The sequence below is a fragment of the Equus przewalskii genome, chromosome 2, assembly GCF_037783145.1.
Source record: "Equus przewalskii isolate Varuska chromosome 2, EquPr2, whole genome shotgun sequence".
Lineage (NCBI taxonomy): Eukaryota > Metazoa > Chordata > Mammalia > Perissodactyla > Equidae > Equus > Equus przewalskii.
Genome location: NC_091832.1, coordinates 27,219,758 through 27,235,430, shown reverse-complemented (window position 1 = coordinate 27,235,430; position 15,673 = coordinate 27,219,758). Strand labels below are relative to the sequence as shown.

Genomic DNA, 15,673 nt, shown 5'->3' with positions numbered 1-15,673 from the left:
TATTTTCCTTGAAACATTCAACAGACATAGCAACCAGCTTAGAACAAACCTTTGGCCATTTATGTATCTTTAGTGAGGGAAGTGGCTTTTATTTCTTGCTTCTTTACATTTTCTCTTGGTACATAAACAAAAACAAAATTTCTGACTAAGCCTAAAACTACTACTTGAACCTAGAAAGGCGCAGGTAATCCCTATTGTGGTTTTTAGGGACACTTCTCTTTCGCAGAGACAAGAGGCCCAATTCAGGACAGAGCAGGAGCCCTGGAGAACACCTACATGCTAGCTCAGGTCCCTTTCTTTCCTCCGTCAGAGCTGTTGGCAGTGTTTTAAAGTAGTACGAACAACATGCTTCCAAAGTCAAGAGAGCTCCTCCTCCTAAAGACAGAGCGTGTTTACTTTCACTATCTGAATATTCTGACTGGTGGAAATACATGAGCCTTGTTTTCCTGGTCTTCCAATAGCCTATCATTATTGCTAGATGCTATGGCACTTGTTGTTGAGTGTGGGTTCCCTCACAGCCCTGGTCTAGAGGATCTCAGACCGGGTGAGACATATGCAAGCCATTGGTATGTGCGCAAGCAGTTGCAATGAATCATTCCTCAGGCTAACTTGGCAGTAGCCATCTATCTTTCTGTTCATTCATTAAATAAACATTTGTAAGTACCATCTATGTGCCAGGCTTTGTGCTAGGCACTGGCAGTACAGAGATGAAGACATAGTCCCTGCACTCAAGGAATTCGTACTCCAGAGGTTATCTGGAGTTAAGAACTATATTTCAATATAATTGGTTTCCTTTGTAATTCTATATATTTTATTTCATGCATTGAAAAACATTCTGAGAATTGGTCCATAGGTTTCAGAGGACTACCAAAGGCACAAAAAGTTAAGGCCTTCTCTAGTGAGAGACTGAAACAGATCATATTGGGGTAAGTATGGTGATAGAGCTATTGGCTGGAAGCTGCTGTGAGAACAAAGGATTGAGCACCTAACCTAGCTTAGGGCAGGGGTCAGCAAAGATGGGAGCACTCCCTGGAGAAGGTGTATACCTAAGCTGAGTTAGGAGAGACCATTTTTAGCTAGTTTTTCTGTACTCCATTTTCAAGTAGTTGAAATTTAATTTATTTCTCTTATTTATATAAGAAAAAAAACTCCTTAGTCTCTTGCTGCTTCTGCCTCCAGAGCTAGGCAGAGTCAGCAGTATGGGCAGTCTCTCCTGAGAGTACCCCACTAGAGAAAGCCAAGCCATGTGTTGGCTTCTCTGGGTTTCCACCAGATGAATCCAGTGCAGAACTGGAGTTTAGCTTATAGAAGGTAAATGCCCCAAACCTTCCTGCCACATGGTTTCCACAAAGCCCTGAGAGTCAACTGTACCACTGCCTCGCCTTGGCCATGTCCCTGCTTGGCCCCTGCCTTGTTCTCTTTTCCTTCCTGCCCCTCCCGCCTCAAACAACCAAAACAAAACAAAAAAACTCCCAGTCATTCTGGAAATGGACAACAGACTTGAATATTCAAGCTTCAAAACCACTTCATGTGAAGTTTTTTTCACCCCTCTGCCCATATTAGGGAAGGAGGACCAATGTTAATCCAAATACCATGGAAATTAATATTCAGTTCCGGTGGCCTGACACCCTTTAATGGTGGCATTTTATCCCATTTCGTGAAAGGCTCTAAAGGTAAGTCTGTATAGTGGGAAGTACTGGTATTGGTAAAATTTGATTAGAAAGATTGTAAAATCGAGCATGAAATATGGAATTACTAGTTCATTGAGTTGTAACTGGTCCAGGGTTTAGTACTATCAAGGAGGTGGAAAGGACAAAGAAAAGTTTGAATTCTCAAAATAGGCGTGAGGTTGTGATTCACTTCGGGCAATACTCCAGAGGAAACAGTCCTCTCAGAGACAAATTCTTGTAATGTCCTCCAATAACAACCAAAGTTGTTGTACTAGACAAGGGATTCCAAGGGACCAGTTCTGCCAGATTTGGACTCTCTTTGCTCCAGGTCTCCTTCCCAATCCTGGAACACCTTTCTTAGTTCTGAGCTATGCAGTTTGACTTCCTCTAGAAGGTTCTACATTGCTCAAACTTCCTTATCCATAATCCTACATCTCTAGCCCTTGCTTTTGGGAACCAAACGTTATTTGGTTACCAAATTCTGCCATGTTAGTAAGTACCTTAGTGCTGTGTCAGTAACACATTCAACTCAAGACAATCATTTCTACTCAAGGCACCGCCAAGACCCAAACCTCAGCATACAACCATAGATCGCAGGCTTCACCACCTAAAACACCCTTCCTGACTCTATCAATCACCTGAATTGAAAGCACCTTTGGGATGTGCTTGTGCAGTGACTTATAGGCAACTTCCCCAGAACATCTAGAATCAAAAACCTCTCTTTTACACCCAATTCATTCTCGACCTATGGTCTGTGGCCCAGGCTAAGACATGCCTGTTTCTTGGATAAATTATTTCAGCCCAGTATGATTCCTGCTACGTCTTCACAACTGCCTGAGATTTCTGCTACATCTTGTGAGCCTCTCAGTCTAAAGAGTCCTGATGTCCTCTCGACGTGAAGGAGGCCACACCCTACTTGGAAATTGCTTCTGAGTTCTCCTCCTGCATCTGTGGTTTCCAATTCTGTAGGTTTACTGAAAGTTATGGCTTATAATGTAGTATATATGGATTTATTTTTCTGATTTGAGAACAAGAAGGAGCAATAGTATTGGATCACATATAAGGGTAAATGTGAGGCTGGGTAATAACCCAGAAGGAAGGACGAGTTCCTCATGGGGCTTTGTAGGAGCTTCTCTAAGGGAAGCATACACAGGGGGATTTACCTGTATTTCAAAGTATAAATTTGGTTTTTTAAAATGTCTCTTCTATTTTCTCTAAAGAAATCTATGAATTAGAGAGCAAACTGGAAGCCCACAGCCCTGAGCCAGCCTGAATACCTACTCTGGCCCACATTTTTTTTGTTTTGTTTTAACTTTTTATTGAAGTATAAATGCATACAGGAAAGTTCACAAATCACTGTACATTTTGGTAAATTTAATGAACTGAACCCACCCCTGGAATCAGCTTCCAAATCAAGAAAAAAAAATTTACCAGCATCTCACCCAGCCAGGGTAACCACTACCTAGTTCTTTAATTCCATAGCTTAGTTTTACCTATTTTTGAACTCTTCTGTAGCTGGCTGTTTTTCAGTCAACATTGTGTTTGAGATTCACCCATAATATTGTCTGAAGTTGTAGTTGGTTCCTTCTCGTTGCTGTGTAGAAACAGTGACTATGCCGCAGCTGACCCATTCTAATGATGGGTGCTTGGGTAGTTTCCAGTTTGGGGCTATTGTGAATAATGCCTCCAAAGATTCTCGTACATGTCTTTTGATGAGCATATACAGGTATATGCATTTATGCCTGCACAGAGTTTCAAAGAGTTGGACAGTCCATGTGAAAAGTTCAAGATACAGTTTTTCTTCAAAAAACAAAAACCAGAAACCCAGAAGATCTGACAACATTGGGTCCACATTTCCTCATAGCCACACTTGACTGGAACTGAGGCCCGTCTTAGGTGGGGCACGGCTTCTTCACGGACCCTGTCACTCCCTGTTACAAACCTAGACCTACTTATTCGGGTAATTTATTTTTTTGATTCAATAATCTCTTAGGACACTCTTCCCCCAGATAACTGCAAAGCTTATTTCCTCACTTCCTTCAAGTCTCTGTTCACGTTACCTTATCAGAGAGGACTTCCCTGACCACCCACCCTATAAAAATGGCAACTTCCCCCTGCACTGTGCTTCCTTTTTTCCTTTTACCCGGCTTTATTTTTTTCCTTTTTACTTATCATCTGACGTACATTTATTTTTTCTTCCCCAACTAAAATGGAAGCTCTATGAGAGCAGGGACCTTTCTTGTGTCTTAGTCACTGCTGTTTCTACAGTCTCTGGAACGGTGCTTGGCATGTAGTGGAAGCTCAGTAGATATCTGGTGCATGAATAATAATGCTACTAACAGCCAATACTTATTGAAGGGTAACTGTGTACCAAGCATTGTTCTGAGCACTTTATACATGTTAATCCATTTGGTTCTCACAACCATCCTTTGTGGTGGATAGCATTATTTACTTCATTTTACAGTGAGGAAACGAGGGGCCGGTCCCGTGGCGGAGCAGTTAAGTTCGCACTTTCTGCTTCAGCGGCCCAGGGTTTCACAGGGTCAGATCCTGGGCGCAGACATGGCACCACTCCTCATCAGGCCACGCTGAGGCGGCGTCCCACGTAGCACAACCAGAGGCACTCACAACTAGAGTATACAACTATGTACCGGGGGGCTTTGGGGCGAAGAAGAAAAAAGAAAAAGAAGAAGATTGGCAACAGATGTTAGCGCAGGTGCCTATCTTTAAAAAAACAAAACAATACAATGAAGAAACTAACATTTATATTCTACTTTAAACAATAGATACATTTGAAGCATTGTATACCAATCAAATTTATTAAACAGTGTCTTTAAATGTACTAGAGAAGCTTAATACCTAAAAGGAACCCTTCAACAAATCATTTCATAATGATGGTATTTTATTGGTAACATGTTTAGTCATTACTTAAGTTGTTTTGTTTACATTCAACTTTTTTTTTTTAAAGATTTTATTTTTCCTTTTTCTCCCCAAAGCCCCCCGGTACACAGTTGTGTATTTTTAGTTGTGGGTCCTTCTAGTTGTGGCATGTGGGATGCCGCCTCAGCGTGGCCTGATGAGGAGTGGTGCCATGTCCGCGCCCAGGATCTGACCCTGTGAAACCCTGGGCCGCTGAAGCAGAGGGCACGAACTTAACCGCTCGGCCATGGGGCCGGCCCCCTAACTTTTTTTTTTTTTTTGAGGAAGCCTGGCCCTGAGCTAACATCCGTGCCCATCTTCCTCTACTTTATATGTGGGATGCCTGCCCAGCATGGCTTGATAAGCGGTGTGTAGGTCTACACCCAGGATCTGAAATGGCGAACCCTGGGCCACAGAAGCTGAGCGTGTGAACTTAACTGCTGCGCCACTGGGCCGGCCCTCAACTTTTAGTATATTAAAGTTTTCAGTTATAGGACTGGGCCTAGATCAGGACGCAACTTAGCTGGGATTTCAGAGATCTGGGGCAGTGTTAACTGATCAGATTCTGCTATCTGTGCTGGGCAGCAAGTCTTGTCGACCATCTCTCAAGAGTTCTGGAGAGGGAGTAGTGGAGGGAGGGAAAATCCACTTACCTGATGAAGGATTTTAGAACCCAGATCATCTGTCTGTCACAAGAAGCTCTGATTTATCACTTTGTTAATGACCCTGTTTGAGATGATGCTGATGTCACAGTCCCTGGTTAGAACTCCTTCATTTCTTTGCTAAGCTCCTACTGTGCAGAGCCCAGCCCCACATGCCAGCTGTTACACAAGGAACCTACTCCATAGAACATTGGTAGTACTGCAAAGCCTGTGCCAACTGAGCAAAAAGCAAATATTCCCTGCTCCAGGGACAAAAATGCATCTACTATGCCTCAGAAATGCTAAGCTGACACTTCCACTGACTGAGACATTCTGGTTAGCCTTTCTGAGCAAACTGAACACAGCTCTCATATTCTTGCCTTGTTTAAGTTCTCTGCAGTTACCACCCAAGGATCAAAGGGGAAGGATTTATCTGTAAAACATTGTCACCAATAGTTCAGACACACATTCATTGGTTTAACTACTTTTTTCTTGGCACAGACATATAATTGAACCAGTCCTTCTAGGGGTTTCCTGGCTTCATTTCCCCTTGGTGTTATCTCCAGAAATTTGGTTTGCCCTTCTTTTTTCTCTCTAGCCTTCTGTCTTAGATTGAGACTGTAAGGTGTTCCCTACCACAGTGCTACTCGGACTTTTAGATTCCATGTATTAATAAAGAGAGGAAAAAAAGTCTTAGGAACCAACATGGAGTTCCCAACATTATGTTTTAACAAAGAAGGATTTTATTTATTTATTTTTTGGTGAGGAAGATTGGCCCTCAGCTAACATCTGTTGCCAATCTTCCTCTATTTTGTGTGTGGGACGCCACCACAGCACAGCTTGACAAGTGTGTTAAGTCTGCACTGAACTAGCAAACCCCAGGCTGCTGAAGTGGGGCACACGAACTTAACCACTACACCACGAGCTTGCCCATAAGGATTTTTTTTAGTGGTCAACCCATATTGGCATCATTTGAAAAGAAAAGGCATTTTTATATCAAAAAGAGAAATAATTTCAGAATAAAGAACAGTCCTTTACATTGAATAAGTTTAGCTTTATAAAAAACTCATTATAGGGCCCAGCCTGGTGGCACAGCAGTTAAGTTCACACATTCCGCTTCTCTGCAGCCCGGGGTTCACTGGTTCAGATCCTGGGTGCGGAGCTGTCACCGCTTGGCAAATGCCATACTGTGGTAGGCATCCCATGTATAAAGTAGAGGAAGATGGGCATGGATGTTAGCTCAGGGCCAGTCTTCCTCAGCAAAAAGAGGAGGATTGGTGGTAGTTAGTTCAGGGCTAATCTTCCTCAAAAAAAAAACCACATTACATTGTCATCACCTTTCTCACTTCCTGGAGGACCGATGAAAATTTCTGCTCTCACCTCTAGATTCTGAATTGAATCTTCAAGGCTCCTTTACTGCTGGCTCTTTCTTGGTTCTTGTTCTTTCCTGCCCATGATGTCTCTAACAGCTTCCCTTGGTTACATGCAGCTGTGAATTCCTAGTGTCTTAAGGCCATCTGGCCCGGCTGTAGGCCTTTTCTTCCTTTAGCCTCATTCTCACATTGCTCTCTTGATACCTCCATTCAGCAATTCATAAAACACACCTGCACATGACAAAGCCAATCAACTTCTCTAGGGATTTCCACAGTGCCTTTCCTTTAACATTCAATTAAGCTAGTTAAGTCTGCGCTTTTAACTTTTTAACACAAATGTTGGCCCTACCAAGTTTTCTTTTTTGAGGAAGATTAGCCCTGAGCTAACGTCTGCCACCAATCCTCCTCTTTTTGCTGAGGAAGACTGGCCCTGAGCTAACATCGGTACCCATTTTCCTCTACTTTATATGTGGGATGCCTTCCACAGCATGGCTTGACAAGTGGTGCATAGGTCCGCCCCCCCAGATCTGAAGCAGCAAACCCCAGGCCCCTGAAGCAGAACGTGTGAACTTAGCTGCTACACCACCAGGCTGGCCCCCACCAGGTTTTCATTAATAAAATGGGGATTGACATTACTAGGGAGAATTTTGAAAATGAGTGCGATAAATTAATTCAACATTTACTTAGCTTTGGATTATAAAGATTAATAAAAATGTTCTTTGTTCAGCAAGCAGTCATAGATTGATTGGAGAGGCAATATGTCAGCTAGGGGATGGTCCTCTTAACCTGGGGTCCATGGGCTGGATGGACTTGGGGAAGGGGCTACTTAATGAGATCATTGGCGGAAATTTGGATGTATGTGCATTTTTCTGCGAAGATTCATTACTCTCATTAGATTATCAACTCAAGACTTCCAAAAGAAAAACAAATATTGATGTAAGCAGATAGTTTTAATACACTAAAATGTTACAATAATGAGATATGACCAATATTATGGGTAAACAAAGAATAGAGCACCTTCTTTCTGCTTGGAGGAAGGCTTTGTTGGTCAGGGTCTTGAAGAACAGATAAGAGTTGAGTGGCACAGACGGCAAGGGCATCTCAGGCAGAAAGAACTACATATGCAAAATAATGGGTTCTCGAAAAAAAAAAAAGAGTATTTGGGAAAAAGTTGAGGAGCACGAGTACACAGTGAGAAATATACAGGGCCAGAGAGCGGCAAGCTTTGTACACTGTGTGGACCGTAGAGAGCCAGGAGAAATCTTTAAAAATAGGTTTTTACACTGGCAGCTGTGTGAAGTATATAAACATTTCTAACGAGGTCTCTTCTCTTCCTGCCTTACTAAGCAGGTGACTTGGGCAATGAGGTCTACTGTTCCTGAAGGCTGGAAAAGTTGGAGAACCAGAGCTCTAGGACCCAGCCCAGCCCATGGCAAAATTCTGAAGAATATGTAAAATCTGCCATCTTTTCCTACTTCTTTTCTCTCTCCTATCCCTTCCTCGCCCTTCGTATGCCCAGGATCTCTTTGGTTTCCATCTTCCAGAGGTCTAAAATGGTGGAACTATAAGGGACTTAGGAGTTATTTTGGTCCAACTTCCTTATTTTACAGTCTTGGAAATAGATTCTGAGTGAGGAAATGATTTACTCTCCGTGTCTCCCCTTCTATCTCTGGCTTGGTGTGGGGTCTTTTGCTCTTCTCTCTCTCTTCTCAGGAAATCTCATGGACTCCTTTGGCTTCAACTAGTATCCCTGTACCAAAGACTCCAAGATTTGTATTCCCAGCCTTATTTTTTCTCTCTAAGCCCCAAACTCTTTGTCTACAGAACGTTTCTATCTGATGTTTTATGTTCTCCTGAAACTCCGCATGTCCAAAGGTAAATCTTTCTCCACTCCTACGAATCTCCTCTGGTGTTCCCCACATTAGAAAATGGCACCTTGGGGCCAGCCCCATGGCAGAGTGGTTAAAGTTCCAGGCTCTCTGCTTTGGTGGCCTGGGTTCATGGGTTTGGATCCTGGGCACAGTCCTATTCCATTCATCAGCCACGCTGTGGAGGCATCCCACATACAAAATAGAGGAAGTCTGGTACAGATGTTAGCTCAGGGCAAATCTTCCTCACCAAAAAAAAGAAAGAAAGAAAGAAAAAAAAAGAAAATGGCACCTCATCCACCCAATTAGCTCAAATCAAATCAGGTATCATCCTTGATACCTCTTTCTCCTTTAGTGTCCTCCCCCAAATCCAATCACCAAGACCTCTTATTTTACCCCCTAAAATGTCTGGTTTGTCCATTTCTCACTGTCTTCAGTACCACTATATTACACCATTATCTTTTGCCTGGACTTACTGCAATGCTCTTCTAACTCCTAATCTACTCTTTTCTCCCTAAATGTATTTTCTGCACTGCAACGAGAGTGAAATTCTTAAAACACAAACCTGGGAATGCTATGCTCCTATCAACCCTTTACTAGCTGATCATCATTTGCAGCTAACGACTAACGTTCGTATTTTTCTCCTTTCTGCCCAATTCTCCAGTCTTACCTGCTGCCACCCTGTCTCTCATTATGCATCAGTCATGCTGGCCTTCTTTCAGTTCCTCACGAGTGCCAAGTTCCTTCCCTGCTTGGGGCCTTTGCACACATTGCTCTCGCATTTCCTTTTCCTCATTGTCTGGTCAATTTCTGGTCATCCTTCAGGTTTTAGCTGAAGCTCATGACCTTAGGGAAAACTTCCTTGCCCCCACACCCCCCAATAGGGCAGGTCCACCTATGCCTTCTCCTTGCACTTTGCACAAGTGTAATTGAATAACTATTTGAATAACTATTTGCTTACTGTCAGTTTTTCTGACTAGTTTATAAGCTTCAAGGGGATGTGAACTCTTAAGACCTGTCCAGCACATTGCGTGGCCCTCAGTAAACACATGTTAAAAGATGGATTGAATGCTTTATCTACCCAGCGGCAGAGCTGAAACTCAAACCCAAAACCATTTCCAGCATCGTATTCTTTTCTCAAACCATTAAGGGTCTGTCCCCATAAACTGATACCCTACTCTCCAGACTTCCTCTTCCTCTTCTCTCCCAGTGATTAAATATATGAGTTACGTGTGTTCTGTTCAGGAGCCTGTTAAAGCCAGTCTGGTAAACTAATCCAGGTTTAGAAATTATCCTTTCCCAAGCATATTTGCATTTTAACTGGGAACTCCTGGAGGACAGAGAGTAATCCCAAAGGAATAGAAATTTCAGGCACTATGAAGATATCATTGGAAGGAGGGAATGTTCACCATCATCCCTTAATGAGATTATACGAAAGGAACTTCAGTGTACCAGACTTACTTTAATGTCTGTGTTGTTTTATGTTTTTAAAAAATTTACCTTCATAACAAATCTGTTAGGTAGATTTTATTACCCCTTTATCAAATGAGGGAATCTCTGGACGGTTTAATAATTTACCTAGTATTGTAAATCTGGTGGGGAGGCCACTATTTATTCCTCCCCCTCCGAGGATATGACTCCTGGTCTAATCCTCTTTTTTCCCATACCATGCTGCTTTCAAGGGTAAGTGTACGCAACTGCTTCCAGTTTATACATAAATCTTGGCCGTGGGGTTAACTGGCTGAGTATCTTAACAAAAAAAAGGATTACTAGGTTTTTCTTTTTAAATTCCCTTGGTGGCATCTATGTTCTGAAATTTGACATTTTACTGTCTGCCAGAAGTCCATCACATTTGATGCCTGACCTTATTCATTCCAACCATAAATGTGGTCATGGGCAGAGAAAATGCTTTGAGCACTTTGAGCAAAATTATGTTGCAAAATCCAAGATGCTATGTTATTTATTTTACTAGTGAGTCCACCAAAGCCTCCTGTATCCAGGGAGTGGATGGTATCAGGTTGACCCTGAATAGTGCATTATTTATCTGCTTACTACTATTTGCAATAACAAAAGCTACCAGGAGATGCGCTGTCCTCATATCAAATATCCCTGCCTCACTTGGGTTTGCCTCTGATTAAAAATGCTTTTGCCCATCCTTTGGATCTCCGGATTCTGGGTCCTGAAAACAGGATGTCTCTCAGGGGTGGAGGGACACTGTTGTGTTCCTCTTCGTGTCAGATACACCGGCTATTTAAAAGCTTTGTGACCTTGGGCACATTACTTAACCTGTTTCCCCAGTTTTAAATGGAGAAACTGTTAGCTACTTTGAAGATGCGGAAAGCCTCTGTTTGAAAGCACCTAACAAGGAAGCCTAACTCACAGCAGGTATTCAAATAGCGTTAAATTTCCTCCTTCCCAAATAAGGACATTCCCTCTTGATGTCCATAGATTTGTAGGTTCTCAGGACTGAAAGTACATGTAAAATTTTGTGTAGATGTATGAAGTGTGTTTTTTTTGGAAATAAAGCCCACAGTTTAACAGATTATCACGGAGGCCAGTGACTTGGCTAAGAAAGAATTGTAGATTCTCCTCCGTGCAATGCCAAAGGGTGAATCTCCTTTTCAAGGGACAAGATTTTTTGTGGATTTTTTTGTTCTCTGGGCACTCTTTTTGCAGTCTGCTAACAGAAGAAGATAATCAGGCCCCTGGGCTCCCCAACCATGTCATTCTCGGGGCAGGGTCCCCATTACGTTTCCCTAGGGGCTCTGTGACCCCTCTTTGGGTTCCCCCCCAGATGGGGGTGGGGTGCCATCTGTAGCTGGGAAGGTTTATTTTAAGGTCTCTCAGACTTCGGGAATTGCTTCCTCACTGAAAAACCGGCTTTTGTGTGTTTCCTCAGGCTAAAGCTACCCTCTCCTGGTGTTAGTCAAAACCTCGCGGTGCGACCCCGAACGCCCCCACCCTCCTAGGCCCCAATCCCGAGGCTGTGGGGGCGGGGAGGCAGCGCACGCCGCTTCCGCTCCTCCAGGCCAGCAGAGGGCGCTGCGGCCCCGCCTCTTCATTCCCGGGGTGCTTCGCGCCGGGCCCCTTCCGCGTGGGTGAGTGAATGTGAGAGTCAGCGTCGCGCCGCGCGCGCCGCCCGCCTCCGCCGCTCGGCGCCCTTATTTCGGCTGCGAGGGGCGGGCGCGCGCGTAAAGGCATAGAGACGGGCGTTGAGCTGTCGGGCTAGAGCGTCGCCGAATCGGAGCCGGAGCCCGAGCCGCGCGCTGTGTCTCCGCTGCGTCCGCCGAGGCCCCCGAGTGTCAGGGACAAAAGCCGCCGCCGCGCCGCCTGCTCCCGCCGCCGGGGCTCATCCGCCGCCGCCGCCGCAGCCCTGAGGAGAGTCCGCCGCCGTCGCCACCCGTGAGGATCCGAGAGCCATGTCGGCCAGCAGCCTCTTGGAGCAGGTACAGGCCCGGCCCGCATGCCTCGGCCATTGTGTGAGGCGAGAGGGAGCCTGACTAGGCCCGGGCCCGCCGCCCCCGGTCGGGCCGAGCCCAGGCGGCGCCTCTGGCGGGCCGGGTTTCGGGCCTCGCAGGCTGGCCGCACCCAGCGCCTCGCGCTCAGCCGCCTCTGCCCGCGTCTCCGGGCCCCCGGCCGCGCCGCGCTCCCTCCTCTCAGCGGGCCGCGTTTTCTTCCTTGTTTCCTTCCCCTTCCTTGAAGCGCCGGTTTCCTCGCGGCGCTTCTGGCGCGTCCTCCGCGGGCCCGCCGGCCTGGCGCGTTCCCCCGCCTCCCGCTTCCAGCCTCCCCCTTGCCCCCATCCCTGACGCCTCTCCTCAGGCCTGCTCCTTTATCCCCTCTCGGGCCCGGCTTTAATTTGTCTTCCCTTTTCGATTTCTTCCTCGGACGACTTGCTGCTCGGCGACGTTTCCTTCGCCCGCAGAGACCAAAAGGTCAAGGAAACAAAGGTGAGCCCAGCTCCGCCGGTGGCCCCGGGCCGGGAGGGGGGCCCCCGAGTGGTGGGGGCGGGGTCTCCGGGAAGCGCCTCGGGGAGAGGACCTTTCGGAAGCCGCTTAGTTCGCAGGTGCCTGCCACTTAAGTATTTGACCCTTTTGGTGTGTTCTTGCAGCTGGCCAACAGCTTTTTAGTGAACAAGGAGTAATTCATTAAGGGTGGGGGTGGATGCGGTTTTGAAATGTCCCAGGTCCTTAGTTTCCTGTAGGTCTTAGAAGGCCTTTGTTTTTCATCCTCGTGGATCGCACTCTGGAAGTACTCACATGTGATGGGGGAGGGGAAGCGGGAGGGAATTGAAATCGAGAGGAGCCAATAAAATGACCTTTTTAGATCAACTTGCTCTGGGTGGAGGGAGACATTTTCAGTGACGGATGTTGCTCAGCATTCGCTCTCGTCTTTATCGTTCTGAAATTCAAACTGATTTGCTCTGTTTAGTAAGGTTTTTATCTCTGGTTAGAATATGTTTGATTAATTTGGGGGGGGAGGTTGTGCGATGGAGACACTCCTAATTTGAGTTTTTTTCCTTTAGTACAAAATGGATCTGTACATCAAAAGGATGGATTAAACGATGATGATTTTGAACCTTACTTGAGTCCGCAGGCAAGGCCAGTGAGTAGTTAACCATTTACATGCCTGATCAAAGGGTCTAGTATACCGTTATACCTTCTCCGCCCTGTCAGTAAATCTCATTTCCGGGGGTGACTTTCTTAATTCCAGTCAATGTGTTGTAAAAACAGTTGTTACAAATGTTAATAGACTTTTAAGATCCCCACGTCTGTTGTCAGCAGACATTGTATCCTGAGACTAATATTGATAACATTTTACAGCGTAGTAACAGTAACACTCGTTTGAGTAATTCTTCCTCCTTACCAAGAATAGAAGAGTGCAAAACTTACAAATACTTCCTGGTGTTAGGTGTTCTGAATTTTCATCCCCTAACCCTTTTTCTTTTAGGAAAATTGGATTCATGTGTGTTGGGAAAACTGATATAAAATCACCTGAACTTTATTCGGTGCTGCAGAACTAGTTAGCGGGTTCTTAGATTATCAGAACTATTTTGGAGTTAGGTACTCGTTGTAGAGTTGAGCTGTATCTATAGAGACCAACTTTGTAAACCTCTGGCTTCTCACTTAAGAGAACTATAGGACTTACGAAATGGAGTTAAAGGAAGATGAAATACTAAGCACAGAATACTTTAGCACAAACTAAGATTGAGATTTTTGCAGTGCAATCAGTCGTCCAACGTGTAAATTAGTTGCATGTAAGTTCATATGTTGATGTGACCTGTGCATGTGGAAACTTGTTTGATTTGGCAGTTCTTTCATATTAACATCTTGGATCCCAAAGACGTGGTCACAAAGTTTTAGCTAATAAATAGAACTCTCCAGACTAATAAACCAAAAGGAAAATTGACAATAATTTATCCAAAATATTCTAAAAGGTGAAGAAGCTTATGGAACATTTGTGTAAATTCTGAACAGATGCTGTCTGACATGTATAATAGTCTTGAATAAGTTCACATGATAGTGCATGCCCATTTTTGGACCTAATTCTTACATAAAGTTTTCACATTCTCTATGTAAAATTTTTTGCACTGAAAGTACAGAAACCGCTTAAGCAAGTGATAGGAGAAAAGTTTTCACAGAAGACAACCAGTTAATCAGGAAAAGTAGGAAAGGAAGTAAAGGAATGAACTATTAATAGGTTCCTGCTATTGAAGTAGTTTGCTTACATAATCGTTATAACAGGGAGAGTGGGAGCATTTGGAAACAGAATTCTAGGTAGTTCTTGTGAAACATTGTGTAATTAATTCAGATTTGTGAGCTCAGGGGCATGTGGGAACCTGCCAGTTAAGGTGTAGGCATTCAGGAATATAGTGGCATAACCTGTGATATTAAGTGTTTGTTTTTTATTCCTCAAGCTAAAGCTTACGTGTCTTTTGAAAATTTGAGGGGAAAATACAAATCTTGGTTGAATAGATGAATAACTTGAGAATCTTTGTCCATTGTAGTTTATTGTCAAGAGTATTTCATCTACTTTTTAACCAATTTTTCATTGCCTTGTGTTGGAATAATCCTTTAATTATAGACTGCTTTTCTCTACATAATGAGTTTGGGTCTGTTAAAGTTTTAGCATTATCTTCAAGAAATAACTTCTCTTAAACTTCAGAGTGTGTGAAAAGACTTAGCTTTGTTTAAGGAAAATTTTAAATTAGCAGAGAAAAGCACCGTTTTATCAAACCACATCAGTTGAAATACTCAATCTTCAAGAGATGTGTTTTAGTGGCTAGGGAGAAGTACTGTTGGCTTTGACAGTACAGATTTAAGACCTGACATAGTTATGGTCATCCAAGTCTCTTAAGAGCAAAATTCCCTATTGATTAGTCAGTGGATTCTTTTATACCAGAGCTGTTTTGAAGTTACGATAAAGTACTCTCTTTTTTGAGTTGAGCTGTATCTACATCTATAGGGGCCAGTTTTATATACCTCTCACTTCTTGTTTAGGGACTGTTCTTTGAGCTATAAAGCTTTAAAAAAGTTAAAATACTTTTCAGCACAAACTAAAGATCAAGAATGGTTGGGGGTTTTGCAGTGTAATGTCTTCTAATGTAAAGACTAGTTGGTGTAAGTTTATATTTCTGGTTGTTATTCTTTAGGATGATTCCTTTTTTAAAGATACGGATTGTATGGTGTCTTTAGAATTATACTCCTATTTTTAAGTACATTTCAGCTTACAGTCATTAATTTCATAGGTGAAGCAGAACAGTGAGTAACATTTTAAATCCTCTGGAAGCCATGGTGCATTTCCTTTCCAGGTTATAATTAAATAATGTCATCTACTGATGTTCCCAGATGGTTTGGCAAGAGGCTAACGCTAAACTAGATACAGTGAACCTTGCATTTTGGTTTATGGTTGAGGAATGGTTGCACAGTTTTTTGGGATAGAATTTGAAACTTCCAGTTCTTTTCTTTTCATTTTGTTGTCTTCCTTAGTATAGTATGGTTTTGGTAGGAAGCTCTTTTGAACACTCCTCCATTATGCCAAAATTCCCATTCCTTCAATCCAGAGATACTGGTTTTATTAAAAGCCTCATCTCAGCACTTCTATAGAGCAAGACTTACTCTGTTGGTGAGATAATGGCTTTTCCCTTTTCCAAATTGTGCTAAAGTTAAGGCCCATATTCATTTGTATGTCATTTTAACTTTAAA

General features: G+C 43.6%; 1 protein-coding gene across 2 annotated transcripts in view; it reads left to right on the top strand.

The window, feature by feature from the left end:
• The first annotated feature begins 11,370 nt into the window (after positions 1–11,370).
• Positions 11,371–15,673, top strand: part of YTHDF2 (YTH N6-methyladenosine RNA binding protein F2) — a 31,363-nt gene continuing 27,060 nt past the window's right edge. The window contains exons 1-3 of one of the 2 annotated variants that reach the window (XM_070610483.1): positions 11,371–11,917; positions 12,394–12,418; positions 12,994–13,073. In XM_070610483.1, coding sequence (XP_070466584.1) covers positions 11,891–11,917; positions 12,394–12,418; positions 12,994–13,073 — 132 coding nt within the window. In that variant the 5' untranslated portion in view covers positions 11,371–11,890. The remainder of the gene's footprint in view (positions 11,918–12,393; positions 12,419–12,993; positions 13,074–15,673) is intronic. The other variant, XM_070610484.1, reaches the window with a different exon arrangement.